The 17,868-nt window shown below is 40.1% G+C and overlaps 1 protein-coding gene across 2 annotated transcripts; it reads left to right on the top strand.

The window, feature by feature from the left end:
- The first annotated feature begins 3,167 nt into the window (after positions 1-3,167).
- On the top strand, positions 3,168-8,239 carry LOC100216980 (uncharacterized). Of its 2 annotated transcripts, none has more exons than XM_020547111.3 (10): positions 3,168-3,456; positions 3,521-3,719; positions 3,821-3,981; positions 4,092-4,237; positions 4,768-4,830; positions 4,921-5,013; positions 5,498-5,659; positions 5,758-5,864; positions 7,317-7,438; positions 7,518-8,223. In XM_020547111.3, exons 1-10 carry the CDS (start codon positions 3,351-3,353, stop codon positions 7,796-7,798), a joined length of 1,440 nt encoding a protein of 479 aa, XP_020402700.1. In that variant the 5' UTR covers positions 3,168-3,350; the 3' UTR covers positions 7,799-8,223.
- Positions 8,240-17,868: the final 9,629 nt, after the last annotated feature.

Genomic DNA, 17,868 nt, shown 5'->3' with positions numbered 1-17,868 from the left:
TGTCCTCAATGTTTACACATGATCGTAATACAAATTATAAAGGACTAAGTAGTCTTTTCCTCCTTCGATCATCATCAATATTCCTCCGCTTCGTTGCGAGCCGAAGCTTTTCCGTTTGATGATAGCTTTGGCGTTTACTCTTATCTTCTTTGGATCCGTCTTCATCTTGTGTGTCTTCATCATAAGGAAGAGGCTTATATCCTGAAGACGAAGCTTCCTGTAATAGCTTATGCTGAAGACAAATGGTTAATTATGTTTTTGAGGACCTTCGGAAGGAGAAGGCCTCCAACAACTACGATCCTGCGGAGGGGATAAGAGGGGTCGACGGTGGCGGTGGCGACGTGAGCGGACGGGTTGACGACAACGTGAGTGAGAGGGAAGAGGTGGTAGGACACTGGGGAGGGGGGAGGATGATGGTGATATAAATAATATTGTGTATTGGATTTTGAGTAAGGGACAATGGGTTATTCAGCGATCTGAGTCATTGGTTTTGATGGTATGTTAAGTCTGATTGTAATTTGTTTAGTGGATTTAGTGAAGGTTATGAGTACGAGGTGATTTGGTTAGGCAGATTTTGCAAACTTTGAACTGATGAGTTATATATTTGTATAGGTATAGAGGTATATATATAGATGCAAGCCCATGTTCGTTAGGGCATGTACAATGATATTTAATATACATGCTCTTGAGGTGTCTAAATGGTGTATTTGCAAAAAAATTATGGAGTCGTCTCTCCATAAAAAGATGTCTCTGGCTCGTAACCCAAGTAATAACAGACGCCTTCACTTCCCTTGTACGAATATGTCATTTGTTATATCGATTTGATGCTCTACAAGCACATTCACTTTTAAATTTATTAACAGACTACATTTATAGACCTCTATTATATAATAAAGTCTCTTAATTGTCTCTTGTGTATAGATAATCGTTTTGGTGTCTCTCTATCATACATGCCCTTAGAGTAACTCCAAAAAACCTCTCTAATTTTTTTCCCTCAAAACTATGTATTGGAGTTTTCTACTAAAAAAATTATTTCCCCAAAATACTATCTTTCCACAACAGATCCCCAAATACCATCTCCCCAAAATTCCTATGGCCTGCACGTCACCACACTGGTCCTCGACGATAGAGATGTCAATGTATCTGCGCTTCCGGAAGATAGTGCACACGCTCTCCCTGCTGGCGGGTCCCGACAGTTCTCGTACGTGGAGCTGAAGCAGGTGACCAAGGGCTTCTGCAACGTGGTGGGGGTGCGACATGTACATGACGGACGTACTACACAGAGAACGATTCGTCTTTCGAGCAGCAACAACTCACGGCGAAGAAGAACACGCTCGTGCGTGTGGATTGAAGGGGACGGATGCGGATAAAAAACTCACGCAAATATATTTGAGGAGAGGAGACGGATGCGGGACACCGAAACTTGTCAAGGATAAAAAACTGTTGGAGAAAAAAACCAAATTTCTCTCCTAATACCGGTTTTAGAGTAGGTTTAGGGCTAGTTTCAGAGCTAAAATAACAGAGGGGATTGGAGGGGTAACCCCTTTAATTCTCTTCAGTTTTGTGGCTACCAAAGTTAGTTTCACAATCCTATTTTTTCAAATAATTTATATTTTTTCAAAGAAAATTAGTTCATTTTTTCTTTAGAAAATGAAAATCGTTTAGAAAATTGAAATTACTAAACTAGCCTTTAAGTTTTCTTTTTGGTAGGGGTGAAAACGGATCGGGTATACCCGCCGGTACCGGATACGGATAGTGCAAATACCCGTTTTTCAGATACGGATTCGGGTATTTTTATATTCGGGACGGATACGGGTAATACCCGGATAGTGCATCTTCGGATTCGGGTCGGATACGGAGCTACTACTACCCGGTAAATACCCATATATTCGGGTCGGATACGGGTACCAGAAATTCGGGTACCCGTTTTTTCTTTTTCTGCATAATAATATAGTTATAAAATCATAACTTTTACATATGAAATCGGATGAAGATAAAGTTTATATGAAAATTGTAAAGCTCGAAGAGATCTATAACTTTGTAGTACATAACATTTTTGTTTAAACATATATTTAGGCCAAAATCATTGAAATAATGTCGAAATTTATATCAAAATAATAGACTTTATCATTTTCATGGGGACTTAAGATTATCTCCATGTGGGAACTTAAGAATATCTTTTTATAAACTATTTATTAATATTGGTAACTTATTTGTAATTTTCGGTCGACGCTACAATATTTTTATGATTTTCTATAACAAGAAATTAGTAATACACTAAATAGCCTAAAAAATTTATGAATTTTTACAGGGACACAACATATATCCACATATAGTTCTAAAAAACATTTAGACTATAAAATCTATAAGATGTTGGTGTTTCTTCCATTCCACTCCCACTTATTGTATGAGTTACACGTGAAATCATTTTATGTATCGAAGTTTCAACATAATCAATATTTCACTTATCATTTTCATGTGGGGACTTGAGGTTATATTTGAATAGAATGTTTATTTGTTTTGGTAAGTTTTTTGCAATTTTGGGTCAAAACTAGTGTATTTTATGAATTTTTATTATAATTTGATGATTTTATGTAGAAAAAAATTAATAATGTATAAATAACCTCAGAAATCCATGAAATTATACGAAGGCACAACATATGGCCACACATAGTCATCAAAAATAATGGGACCATAAAATCCACAGGATGTCAACGTTTCTTCTATTTTATTTCTACTTATTGCGTGAGTTACACGTGAAATCACTCTAAGTATCCAAGTTTCAACATAATCAATACTTCACTTTACCATTTTTATGTGGGAACTTGAGATTATCTTCTATTAAATATTTATTAGTATTGATAATTTACTTGTAATTTCGTGGTCGAACAAGAATATTTTATGATAACCAATTAATGCATTATCCGACAAGTATCCGATATCCGATCACATAATGTCTGTATCCGTCACTTATCCGCCCGGATAAATATCCGGTCCCTGTATCCGTATCCGTCCCGTTTTCAACTATCCGTATCCGATCCCAAATCCGTTTTAAATACATTAGGGTAGGATACATGATGAGCTAATATCCGTCCGTATCCGCCCGTTTTTACCCCTACTTTTTGGAGTTGCTGTTAGCAACCAGCCAGGGCGCTGTCTGTCAGGCAGGCAAGAGGCAAGCCCATTCTCGCCGTCTGGAACAGCCGGACAGGACCACGCCGGCCGCGGAGTTAACGGCACAGCGTCGTTTCAAAGCTAACCTCCCGCTCTTTCCTTTCTCTGAATCCCCTGCCTTCTCCTGCCTCCCCGTCCAAGATCCCCAAAACTACCGCCGCGCCGCCGCCGCCACCATGCCTCTGTCACACCGGAACCTCCTCCTCTTCATTCCCTCTGTCATCGTTCTCGTTGTCACCTCCGCCGCCGCCCTATCCGTCTCCACCCCGGTTGAGCTCACAGGTAAGTACGCCTCTTCCCACCATCGAACCCTTCAAGGCCCTAACCCTAGTCCGCCCTCTCGTAGTCACCTCGCATCCGCCGGCCTCCGTCCACCTCCCGCACGCGCGACCCCTCGCCGGTGGCGGTACCGCCGGGCCCTACTGCACGCGTGTTCTCCTCCAAGGCCGCCCCTCCCGCATCCGCGACCCGTCTCGCTTCTTCCACGCGCTTCGACTCCGCGCCAACGCCACCCGCCCCCACGGCCTCGAGCTCTGCTTCCACAGGTTAGTGAGACGGGGAACTGAACTCCAAGCTTCCGTGGCGTGTATCGCTAGCATCTGTGCCTCGGGCTAATTTCTTTGGTTGGTGCACTTTGTGTTTGTAGAAATGCCACAGTGGGGCCATGCAAGTGCGCCGCGTCCCAATGGCAGAAAATGCCCAAGAGCGGGCTCTGGATGCAGGTCATCTCACCATACGACTACCGGATTCTTGATTTCCGAATGCCTGCTGACCCTTCGAGGTCTGTTGTGGTGTCCACTGAGGAAGGCATGATTTCTTCCGTTTCCTTTTTCTGTTGCAGTTCTAGTTTGTTTCCCTCTGTTTCCTGCAGTTCTTGTTTGCAGGGTGTGATGTGTCTTTTGTTGTTGTGTATGCAGAATTCTTGCTCCACAGGGTGGTGTTCTTTGTCGTAGGATTGGTGCTCATGGTGGTGGCACACACATTGAGCGAGTCTGTAGTGTTCTACTATGGTGGAGCAATGACTATTGGCATTTTCCTTGTGATACTGATTATACTCTTTCAGGTAGCTTATAATCCTCTTCACTCTGCTCTATATATCAGTAGTTGAGCACTTCAGCTGATGGTTGGTATTGATAATGGTGGTTGGTGCCATTCTTGTAATGGTTCAGTGGAGCTCACTTACTGTCTTATATGAAACTACCATTTGGATTATGAAGTATTTGAAGGTTACATACGAATGTCTTGGGAGAAAATCCCAAATTTGCAATGTACTCAAACTAATATATAACTTCGGAAAAAGGCTCCCTCAGTGTCAATAGTGATTTGTACCTATGTTTTTTTTAAGATGACAGTATTACTGTAGTTGATTGGCAATGCTGTGTGCCACTAGTTATAGTCACAAAGTTCATTCTTTTCTTAATGAAGCTTGAAGCTACATAATTCAAGTTATTCTATATCAGTTGTATGCAGCCTTAACACATGAATCTAACTTTGGGTGTGTTCAATAGGAAACTTAAGTTTTGTCTGTTATTCAGTCAATCATTTTGTGGGCACAACCTGCTTACTTGACCTTTTTTTCATATCTACTTTCAGGGAATGAAGCTTTTACCAACTGGTAGAAAGAGTTCTCTTGCTATTTTTGCATACTCCTCAGTCGTAAGTATTGTTTAAAATATTGACAGGATTTCCACTTTGGTTTCAACTTTACACCTCTAGATCACTCATGTGGCAATTTTTCAACAACAGGTTGGCATGACGACATATTTTCTTCACTATTTGTCGGGTATGCTGCGCTCAGTTCTTGTGGAAATTGGGATTGCTGAAGACATGCATAATCCTGTATGTAAGTTCTTCATTTAGGTTCTCATCTGGTATTTCTGACTTATTTTTTTTATTTTCATTTGCTTTTACATATAATTAAGGGAATGGGACTTATGTTTAAACAGTAGTATGCTATTTTGAATTGCCAGTTTGCCACATGGCTTCCCACTTTTTTGTCTTCTATGGTTTCTCTATTCTATATTATAGTTATCTATGAAATATGACTGAATAATATTAATTTTCTTGTCATGTATGTTAGTGTGCTTATTTCCTTGATCTCTGTTGGGGAACAGTCTACACTACTTTTACTATGAAAGCAAATGTACTTGATAGCATATATTGATTTATAAAGCTGTCAATTTTTTGTGTCAATTTTTATCCATATTTGTACTGAGCAATTAAATTGCCCATATGATGGTATTGTTAGTGTTTCAACATCCAGTAGTATTTGTTTCTGTCATTCCTGTTATGATATACTAATGTAAAAATTGTGTCATTGCAGCTTGGAATATTCGCTCTAGTATGTGTCGTCTTAGCTGGAGCCTGGTTTGGTTACTGGGGTGTCCGTAAACTTGTCCTGGCAGAAGATGGATCTGTTGATGAGGGTGTGGCTTATTTTGTTGAGTGGGCTATCTTGATTGTTTCAGCTGTTATGATCCTCCAGGTATTACTTCTGTAACAATCTATTGTTTCTTGAAATATTCTACCAGTTTGCTTATTTTTCAACTGTCAGGCTAATCCTCATTTCGTCTGCCCCTGTAGAGTTCTCTGGACTATCTCTTTGCCTTTGCAGCTCTAATCTTCTGTGTAATCATCAAAGCGATTGCAAGAATTGAAGGAAAGTCAAAAGTTTTACACTATATATTCGGGTATGATAAACTCTCTTCCCTAATTGTTAGTCAGGGAAACTCTTTACTTGATATGTCAAATATTAGTTACTACATCTATTATTAATCAGATAGCTCATAGCAGAAGATATAAATCTAACATACTTCATAGAAGAACACAATTTTCTGACCAGATTATCATGTTACTATAACTTTAAGAAAAATATCTTCAATAAAGAAGTTAAACATGTTGTGACATTTCTATTGTAAAAATGATTCCTATTTGTTACTAAATATACACAGCCAGGCAGTTCTGTAAGTCACACATGGTAAAATTTGTGCTATGTGGACTGGATGCAGCTACCTTTTGACCTTCTGTGGCTGCTGTGGTGTAGGTTGATTGAAACCATGCAGTAGCCCAATGCCATTAGTAATTATAGTCTTAAACTTTCACTTGATGCAACAACATCAGAAACAAGGAATAACATAGCCCATGTGGAATGTACAAGTTCAGAAATAGTTGATCCCACTTTTCTTGAGATATCCATGTTATGGTGCTATTCCTGTTGTAGTCATTATTGAATTACCTCTAAGTAATATATTTGAAATGTATGTAAATCTTCAAGTGGATAACTAAGAAATAAATAACTAAAATGAATAATCGGGCATATCTTTTGCTAATCCTTAAACCCTAGGGATTAGCTTAGTAACTGAACAGATGCTAACGCGTATGAACAGTAATTTATGATTTTGATTGTTTGGTTAATGTCTTTAAATTGATTTATCAGGACAATCCTCAATGTAGTGGTTTTGGTGTAGTTCAGATTTAGCACGAGTGAATTAAGCTTCTTCTCCTTACATCAACAATGCATTCAGGTGGTCTCACAGTGGCACTTCTATTGAAGTGTTCGTAGCTGTCGAAATCCCTAACTTTGTAAACATAATGAGCACCAAATTGGTTAGCATTATGCAGAGCATATTGTGCATAGTAAGCATAACTGCTGTTTTAAAACAAAAGCATGGATGCATGCACAAAAACTGTGGCATCAATGGGTTGGTTGACTGCACAATCTGTGACAAGAAGTAGCTCATCACCTGTCTGAATCTTTCTTTAACTAAAACATCTCGTAGATGTACTTGCTGAGGGGAGAGCCTGTTTGCAGTAATTTGGAACATTGCAAGCTTTGCACAACCTTAGTTTCCTAAGTTATGTTAGTATACATGGGTTCCTTTGGTTGGCAGAGGAGAGAGGCTATTTGCAGTAATTTGGAACAGTGCCAGCTTTGCACAGCCTTCTTAGTTTCCTAAGTTATGTTAGTATATATGGGTTCCTTTGTTTTTATATACCTGGGATGCTAAATTATTATTTTTTCATATTATTAGGACCATAAATTTTAATAGTGGTGATAACAAAAGCATATATGTGTTACCTGAAATTGCTGACTAAACTAAATAAATACCTCTTTTCATGGGACTTTTTGATGGAACCTCTAGTAATTCATCTCGTTATGGAGATTTCTTTGAAGACTATTCTAGCATGAATGGAGGTCGCCAAGATGGCAAGCTTCATGGTGGATACCAGAGACGTACAGAGAGTAGAAACTCTCCTCTTGCAGGTTTGTAACTTCTTTTAGTTGTACCTATATGATGCCCCAGCTTAATGTTCTCAAACCAAGTGAACAACTTGTTATCTAGCTTCTCCAGGCTCAGCAAAGTCATTGTCGCAAGGTGTTGCTAGGGACAGCTTCTATTCAACGTTTCACACCACCCCAGAGAGGAGGAAATTCTCCAAAGAGGAATACGAAGCATTCACGAGAGAGGAGACAAAGAAAGCTATGAAGCAACTGTTGTCCTCACCGGATTTCAACAGGTGGGCGTTGGCTAACGCGGACAGAATATCTGTGGCTCCACCAGGAGGAAACTACAGCAGCAGCAACAGCAACCAGCAGCGACATCGTTTCTTGGGACTGTTTTAAGCTGCGCGCGTGGTGTGCTTTCAGCAATAGGAGTGCTCATTGCTCAATGATTTCGTGCGTGATTTGATTAGCAAGGGTAGGATAACATCAGTGTTCCACATTTTGAAGTGGCAGCAAATATGTAGAATATTGTAGTTTAGTCGCATCTTAGGTCCAAAGTTCAAACAGCATCTGTCTCTTGTAACATTCCATTCAGTGCTAAGTTGAGTGAATCTCAACTTGAGTTGTATATGACGCTTGATCATCATTAGGATAGGATGAAAGCATTCAAGTGTTTCTATGCCTGCATAGGAACTAGGAAGCAAGCTGTGTGTGCAGTATTTTGGGTTTGTAGTCGGGTCATGCGTTGGATACTATTTCTCATTTATGTCTCTAAACTAATAATTTGTTCTTGATTGTTTAATATGTATGAATGATATGATACATACTATTTTGCCTTTCATTCAACCTTTGTTAGGTGCTCCTGTTGTACTTATGCACTGCTAGGTCCATTAGACTCCAGTAAAGCGTGGAAAATAGAGGATACGAAACTGTAGATGACACTGTTTATAGAGAAAAATTTAAAATATGGGATGCGATAGAGAATCTGATGGAGATAGTCTTAGAGCAACCTAATAAGATAGCTAAGTGTATAGATGTTAGTCAAGTTGTAAGAGTATATTATTTGTTTATAATATATCTTTTATTATTATTTTTACCTGTTTTTATCTTTTCTTTTGTAATCATTCCCACGTCTACTTATAGGGTGTTTGATTTTAAAAGTTAATCTATTCTAGGTGAGATGGTGCATCATGAGTCCATTCTAGATTTGGTGGAATGAACTCATTCATCATATTATTACTAATCATTAGCCTATGAAAAATGAAATGATGATGTATCAATTTATTCCATTCTACAAACCAAATAAGTAAGTGAAAAGTGAGAAAATGATGGATTGACTTATTCTTTAAACTAAACACCCTAATGACTCACTATTCTATGTGCTTACGTGGCCCGTCTGTTGTTTGCATGAGAGCTAAGTCTATTCTCTTTCTTTTCTCTCTCCTCTCATCAATATTTACTTGGCTACAAATTAATTATTACACTTGCTTATTGAGAAATCTAATGTCCGTTGAAAAAGATCATAGAAGCATCTGTGAATGACATCTTAAATATATTCCTACCCTATTATTCATTATTTATAGGGTAGCTTTAAAACTAGTCCGATTGTTTAGGGGATGTTTGTGCTCTAAAATTTTGGGTGAAACAGCTTCGTTCTAGAGCCATTGCTTTCTCATAACCAATGTCTATGGCGGATAAATACATTCAAACTCTATATCAAATTATTTTTAACGATTTCAAAGCATAAAAAGAGGTACTCTAAAAAATTATACTGCAGCTTTCAAAACTTTAACGAGTTTGTAACTCTAGAGTTAAGGGTATTTAAGCCCTGCTCGCTTGGCTTTAATTTGTACCGGCTTCGACTGTTTCTACAATATTTTTGTCTCTATGAATAGCAGCAGCAACAGTCCAAACAACAGGTTTAATCCGAAGCGAACAACCTCTCTTTAGGATCTCTTTGTCTTAGTCCTTTGTTCGATAGTAAGACCTTATAGGACCCGTTTCAAAGGAAAAAAAAGACCTTTTATAGGATTCAACATGGTGTTTGCCTGACATGAATTTTGTCTCACAAAAGAAGACATGATAGATTGATAGTTATCTAGGTCATTTTTGTTTTATCACTAGGACGTCCTAGAATTTAGTCTTTATATAGGATGGACCGATGGATTGAGTATTTCTTGTATGTAGTGACTGGCAAGTGGGATAGGATTATAGGTGGGACATACAATGACGAAATGATTTGAAATAAGAAGTTGGGGAACCTATGAAATATGAATGCTATGGAAAACATGGAGGGAAGATATGGAGCTCACACTGAACTAGAAACTGGGCACGGGCTTGAATTGTTCTACATCTGACTATAATATTCCCTCCGGTTTTAAATATACGACCAAGCTGTCCTAGGATCATCTATATCTATAACACTATATAATCCACTACTTTAAACTTTGCAAAACCCACCCAACCATATCACCCCACACCTATAACTACCACTAAACCCACCAAACAAATTGCACTCAAACTTAACACGTCATCAAAATCAACGGTTCAGATCGCGGGATAACATCCCTTCCCCTTTAATCACTCAAATCTAATGGACAATATTATTTGGATCATCCCTCATCATTCATTCATCCTCTCTCCCTCCTCGCGACGCCGCCGCATCTAGCCTCCCCTGCGTCCCGCCCCTTCCCCTCACCAGCGCTGCCGCCGTCATCAGCCCCTTCCCTCACATCGTCATCGATCCCTCCCTCCCCTAGGATTGTAGCGTTAGCACGGGCTATATGTTAGTATGTTTAAAATTTGAGGAAGTATATCAACCATCGTTGTTTTTCAATCAATTCTATCATCCGCTCGTGGCGCTCCACGTCAAAGTAAGTAAGAGCTATAGGTTGGTTGTATGGTGAGATGGAGAAGAGAGGGATGAAGAAAGAGGAGAAATGAATGCTACATAAGAATAAATAAACTTTATGAAAGTGATAAACGAGTTATATATCTATAACACTATATAATCCACCAGTTCAAATTTTGCAAAACCCACCCAATCATATCACCCCACACCTATAACTACCACTAAATCCACCAAACAAATTGCACCCAGACATAACACGCCATCAAAACCAACGATTCAGATCGTTGGATAACCCCCTTCTTTTTTACTCACTCAAATCTAATGGACAATATTATTTGGATCATCCCTCATCACTCATTCCTCCTCTCTCCTTCCTCGTGACCCCGCCACATCTAGCCCCCCACGTCCCACCCCTTCCCCTCACTAGCGCTACCGCCGTTGTCGTCGATCCCTCCCTTTCCTAGGATCATAGCGTTAGCAAGGGCTATATGTTAGTATGTTTAAAATTAGAGGAAGTATATCATCCATCGTTGTTTTTCAATCAGTTCTATCATCTGCTTGTGGCGCTCCATGTCAAAGTAAGTAAGAGCTATAGGTCGGTTGTACGGTGAGATGGAGAAGAGAGGGACGGAGAAAGAGGAGAAGTTAACGATACATAAGAATAAATAAACTTTATGAAAGTGATAAACTTGTTATATATCTATAACACTATATAATCCACCACTTTAAACTTTGCAAAACCCACCCACTCAAATCACCCCACACCTATAACCTCCACTAAATCCACCAAATAAATTGCACCCAGACTTAACACGCCATCAAAACCAATGGTTCAGATCGCGTGATAACCCCCTTCTCCTTTACTCACTCAAATCTAATGGACAATATTATTTGGATCATCCCTCATAACTCATTCCTCCTCTTTCCCTCCTCATGACCCCGCCGCATCTAGCCTCCCCCACGTCTCGCCCCTTGCCCTCACCAGCGCTGTCATCGTCGTCAGCCACTTCCCTCGCATCGTCGTCGTCGATCCCTCCCTTCCCTAGGATCATAGTGTTAGCACAGGCTATATGTTAGTATGTTTAAAATCAGAGGAAGTATATCAGACACCGTTGTTTTTCAATCAGTTCTATCATCCGCTTGTGGCGCTCCACGTCAAAGTAAGTAAGAGCTATAGGTCGGTTGTACGGTGAGATGGAGAAGAGAGGGACAGAGAAAGAGGAGAAATGATACATAAGAATAAATAAACTTTATGAAAGTGGTAAACGGGTTATATATAATAATAAAGAGCTAACTATATTATGATAGTGTTACTCAACAATATGATATAGCATTAATCTTGCTCTCAGACAAAATAATAACGATAACAGCCAAATGGCTAGGGCCCAAAAAGACAAATTAAAAGATGGGGAGAAAGATGACAAAAAACCCATGATAATGTAATTAAATATATATATATATTCAATCTATTTAGAAAAATTATAGACACCACAACAGTAAAACAGAAATTTTCCAAGGGCCAAAACCGTCGGAAATAATGACTATACCGTCAGAAATAGCTTATTGTCGACGTCTTTTGGCTTATATCTGACAACAGCCGTCCCTCGGCCTTAATAGGCCAAAAATAGGCTTATGTCCGATGGTTGTCGTCGGACATAACTTATGTCCGATGGCCAGAAAGGGCCCTTGGCATTTTTAACCGTTAACGGCCACAACAGTTGCTAGTGGGCCCCACACCTTTAGTTCCGATGGCCTCCATGCAAGCTGTTAGACATAAGGCATGTTATGTCTGACGGCTTGCATGGAGGCCGTCAGATGTCACCGTGAATCGACCACAAAAATGCAACTCTTGTAACAATCATGCACCTTGACTCCTTCCCATAAATTTTCAATTCTTCAATCAGGGTCTCATAATCACATCGATCTTTGTTCCAATATGATCCAGACTAGGTATTATAAGACACAAGGAAATAAATTCATATTTCACTCAAAGAGTTGACAAAAGGTTGTATGGAACAACAAAGACGGGCCAACATGAGTAGGACGATGCAGTTAGATTGAAAGGCGAGAGACCATCTGTTGCCAAACCAATGCAGACATTTCGCACTTCGTCAACAAAGCTAGAATCAAAGCATCTAGTGCCTTCCATGCATCTGTATCAGCTGTGTACGCCATGACATCGAGATTCTCACGTACGCCTTCTTTGTGCCATCTCATGTATCTAGCTATATTCTTGGATATAAACAAACATTTCAACCGAGGTATAAGAGGCATGTCATGAAGTTGCTTACGTGCTACCTCGGTCATCATGATCAGACCGTCATCATTTTCAACCTCTACAAATCTAGGCTCACCACATACTGTACATTTCTTCTCATTCACGGCCTCCTTCCAAAAAAGCATACAATTATTGTCACAGTCATTGATTTTTTCGTAGTCCATACCGAGACCAGAGAGCAACTTCTTAGACTGGTATATGTCCTTTGGTATCTTGTGGTTCTCCAGAAGTACATCACTGATTAAGTTCAGAAGCTCCTTGTAGCAGTTGTTTGAGAATGCAAACTTGGACTTATTAATAGCCATAAGCTGAGTCACGAAAACAAGGACGAACACTTTCGCGTGCTTGTGCAACGACTCTTCGGCAGCTTTAAGGAGCTCAAAGAAATTCTGAACCTCAGGAGTAGAAGGATCCTCAGAATAGGGGGTTGAGGGGGTTCTCAGAATCAACGGGTAGAAGCTCATGCCGTACATCATCAAGCACCTCTTCCATCCTATCATAGTCCCCTCTTCATCTGACTGAACTTCTGATATAATACGAGGAGGTGGGTCCTCACTGTGGTGCACCCACACCTCATAGCTTGGCATATAGACGTTCTTACAAAGATCTATCGACATAGTCCTCCTATCAAGGAAATAAATGTTCCAACACTTGCTACAAGGGTACCTAACATCGGTTCTGGTCTCTGACCGAGCAAAAGCACGGTCGAGAAACACGTCGGTCTTGGCAACCCATTCACTTGATAGAGCACCTCTCTTCTTCCAACCTTCATACATCCATCGACGATCCTCCACCATACCAGATACGAGACATTAACTTAATTAGTTAAGTAAAGCACGAACCATTCGTTTTTATGAAGAAATCACGCCCCTACATTTACATGAAAGGATAGGTCCTAAACCCACCCAGGAGTGACCGACGAGCCCCATGTTTATGACATGACATTTGCTCGTGCGAAATTTTGGTAGCATAACCCTGCTGTTCTCCAATTGCATGCCTAAAAATGGTGCAATTGGAGAACAGAGGGGTTATGCTGCTGAAACTACGCAGGAGCACATGCCTTTGTCATAAACACGGACTCTGTCGGCCACCCCAAGGCTGTCAAATAAAGGGACAATTCCGACCCAACACACCTCACATGCGGCATCGCATGTGAGGTGTGTTGGGCTGAAACGGGTGACGTCTAGGTCTCGTTTGTTGACACTACGATACACTACGAATAACTAGAACTATCGTGCATTATTAAATACTTTAACTAATAAACCACCAATACAATATTATATATGGAATAACATTATCATAGGTGACAAATCATATAAAATGACCTTATTTCCGAGGGCATAATAATTACTCTTAAAAATTAAAAATTTAAATTATCTAAGCACCACTAAGTGAACTAAAACAAGCTAATTTAATTACATAATTAAATTCCAGCCGTCAGACATAACAAACTAAATAATATTTAACATGCAAATCATTTAATTCTACATAACTTAACTACAATCAAACATCACAAGATCAAGAATACTTACGTAGCGGCGCGTGTGCGCGGGCACGATCGATGGAGGAACCAGTCGTAGATGTGTAGACGACAGGCGTGACGGATGGCGGGGTCGGGGTGGCCAGCGGCATAGAGGCAGAAGGGACCGGGGAAGACGTGGCGCCGACGAGCGAAGAGCCAGGGAGGTTGGGCGCGGGCACCAGTGAGGAGGGCGTGGGCACTGGCGAGGAGGACGTAGGCACCGACGAGGAGGGCGCGATCGCCTGAGCGACAGTGGCGCTGTCGATTGGACAGGAGCAAGAGACGCGAGAGATAGACAGGTGCGCGTGTGTGCGAAAGTGAAACAGCACGGTCTGACGCCGTTTCCTTAAAATTACTTATCTCTGACGGCCTGTCTGCCAGCCATCGGACGTAAGGCTTACATTCGACGGTTTGCAAAAAAACCGTCGGAGATAAGCTTATCTCCTAGGGCCGTTTGAAGTCGTGGGATGTTACATTTATATGTGACGGCTGGCACGCAGGCAGTCGGAAATAATCCGGTTGTCGAAAGTGCTCTGTGTTTCCTATTGTGCAGATCAATACTGAGTGTAGCATTAGGACACTCTTTGGTGTGCTTGGGTTAGATCCATAGAACTATCAACAATGTTTTGAAAAAACTTATATATCAAGCCATGTTTTATTCAGTGCGCGTGCACTGAGAACACATTTTTCAGCAATTGAATGTTGGTTTCGATCAGATATCATATATGGTACTCTCTTCGTCCTAATTTATAATTCGTTTAATTTTTTACCAAGTTTGATCATTTGTCTTATTTTTCTGAAAAAATAAAAATAAATCTAAAGCCCTAATTAAAGTACTCTCTCGGTTCTTTTTTTATTTGTCACGGTTTAGTTCAAAAATGAACTAGTGGGTGATAAATATTCGAGAACGGAGGTAATATATTATATGCTAAACGATATCATAGAAAAAACTAATAATAATTATGAAATGTTTTGAATAAGATGGGTTGATCAAATTTAGGGTAAAAATCAAATAAATTATAAATTAGAACGGAGGGAGTATATAATTAGTGTAAGCCTCTATAATAGATCACAAACATGCGCACCATTTTTCACCATCACACTTTCCTTTTTTCTACCGTCACCGGTCTGTTTACATTTATTTCTCTACTAGGTGAGTGCCCGTGTGTTGCAACGGGAATATATAATAACATGATAACTTATATATAAAATATATCTTATATTGTTACTAAGTGAGTGTCCGTGCGTGCAACGAGAACATATAATAACATAATAACTTATATACAAAATGTGTCTTATATTGTTATAAGAAAATGTTTCATAATCCATTTGTAATCCTAGCCATACATAAATTTTATTATTTTAATTTAGTTGTTTCACTACTATATTGCAACCATCAGTATCATGCAGACTTCGATATATGCCACGATTTGCATGATCTCATCATTGAAGAGCACGTGTCACACCTGCTTGTAGAAATTCCCTCATACATTGTCAGTCATCAGGTATGCACCACCATACACGCTTGCTTAAACAAAAAGGCAAGTGTATGTATTTGAGAAGAGAATTAAAGGCAGGCCGGCACAAAAGCTACCCCGACGATGGCGAGTGGTCATTACTGTCGGTCCTCCTCCGTGTCACCTCTGACGCCAAGATGACGCCACAGTCCTTGATATAGTAGTCGTCAAACGCGCGCGACATGACGAGTACTGATGACTTTTGGCTGGACTGCCAAACAAAGTACACCCTAGGCTCATCAACGAGGTAGTACACCTAGCCTTTACACCACCGGATGTGCTACTCCTCTACATACATCTTGTTTGAGGACACCCACATAACGTCAGCAACGGCCGTTGTCCCAGCGCACAAGAATTCATGGCCGGTCAGTAGCGACTTACGTGGCAGGTTGAGCTTCAGGTGGATGATGAGCTGGACGGCGAGACGGCGCCGTCGTCGGATGCGGTGCCCAGGACAACCCGAGAGTCGCCGGCGTTGGCGACGACCATAAGGTCCCCTTGTTTGAAGATGGACAGCGCGGTGCAGCCGCTCTAGATTGTGTTCAAGCGGTGGCTGCGTCGGAGCTTGCCGAACATAGCGGCGCATGCGGGCGTATAGGACTGCTTTCAGAGGTCAAACTGGCAGTCATTAAGCTTTTTCTCGTCGTCGATGAGCGACGCCAACGCGAGCGCCTCCTGCCAGTGGTGTTTGTTCGGTGTTTCCATGTAAGAAACATGGATTTATCTTTGGCGTTGGTTTATGAAAATGACACACAAGATCCATGGAAAAAATATTACGGAGAATAAATGTCACACATATAAAAAAGGAATTTAAGTTTAAAACATTATTCAAACAAAAGAAATTGCATGCAAGGCTCTTCTTTAAATATTACTTCCTCCATCCAAAAATATAATTTAGGAATCTCGTTGATAATTATCTACTACTACACATTGTGCAAGGGTAGCAGGTGGGCTTTGGGAGAGATGTGATAGAAATTTTTACAGTAACAGATATTGACATAAACACACATGTAGTGTAGTGGTAGCTACGAGCACATTTGCTTGAGGGGTTGTGGGTTCGAATCCCATTGGGGCCACATTTGTGTTTTTTAATTTAATTTTAGCTAGGCGTGGGATGCACGTGGGAATGGGAATGAGCTTTGTGGGGAGGGGGAATGAGAAAGACAACGTGGGGAGGGGAGAATGGGAATGATAGAATATGGAATAACAGCCAGGAATGAGAATGACCTTTGCAGGGAGGGAGGAATGAGAAAAACAGTGTGGGTGGGAAGGTGGAAATGGGAATGGCAGAACACGGAATGGCAGCCTACCCCTTACAACCTTAATAAGTAGTAGAGATTAATGTATATTAATGTATATTAATGTTACTGTTCTAAAGATAACACAATTTTCTTACTATAACAGCCCATTTAGATACTTAGAATTGAATTCCATTCTAATAATAGTAATTTAGACAAAGATCAATTAAGCTAATATAATTTTATGTGAAATATATTTGTATAATATTATTAGCAATGTGTGGGAGACATTTACGTGCTACATATTTACTATAAAGAAGTGACCTAAGAGCGTTTTATAATTTGAAGAGTAGAAGCATATTCCGTTAATACATAAAATTATTTCACAAACTTTACCCTATGAATTTGAAATAGACTTATATATGAGCTTTGGAAAGTGATGGAATGTCAAAGTCCAAGCTAAATATACTACTTTATTAAGTAAATTCCAATTCCTCTAAAATAAATAGATCCAAACGGCCCTAAGAGAACTATGCAGTTTTTAATCTAAGGTTAAAAAAATACAATCTATTGTGAGATATAATCCTCATGTACCTCACAAGGAAGAAAGAACCAAGTACAATTAGTATTCCCCATATATAAGTCTAGTAGGACTCCTATACTATAATCGACTAAAACACTTGCCTCCTAAACTCTGGGGTGTTTGACATGACTTTGCTCCACTCAAGACGTGCCCTGCTCTAAAACTTAGGGTGGAGTAACTTTGCTCCAGAGTCTAGGTTGCTCTAGAGTCTATTTATATGTTGCTTTTTAAGAATTTCATAACAGCAAAAGAGGTACTCTAAAAATTGTATTGTAGCTCTCAAAACTCCATGGACTTTCGTAACTGCAGAGTGGGGGTGTTTGGGTGGCTCTGGCCAGTTCCTCCTTAGGGCTTGTTTGGCAGCAAGTGGAATGGATGGGATTGATGGGGATAGAATCCTTTATATAGTGAGGGATTCTAGCCCCCTCAATCCCCTCCATTCCACTTGCTCCCAAATAAGCCTTAGAGTTTTGCTATGAA

This window comes from Zea mays, chromosome 1 (genome assembly GCF_902167145.1).
Source record: "Zea mays cultivar B73 chromosome 1, Zm-B73-REFERENCE-NAM-5.0, whole genome shotgun sequence".
In the NCBI taxonomy this organism is placed as follows: Eukaryota; Viridiplantae; Streptophyta; class Magnoliopsida; order Poales; family Poaceae; genus Zea; species Zea mays.
The sequence above is the reverse complement of the archived record's forward strand: the minus strand, read 5'-3'. Positions and strand labels throughout refer to the sequence as shown.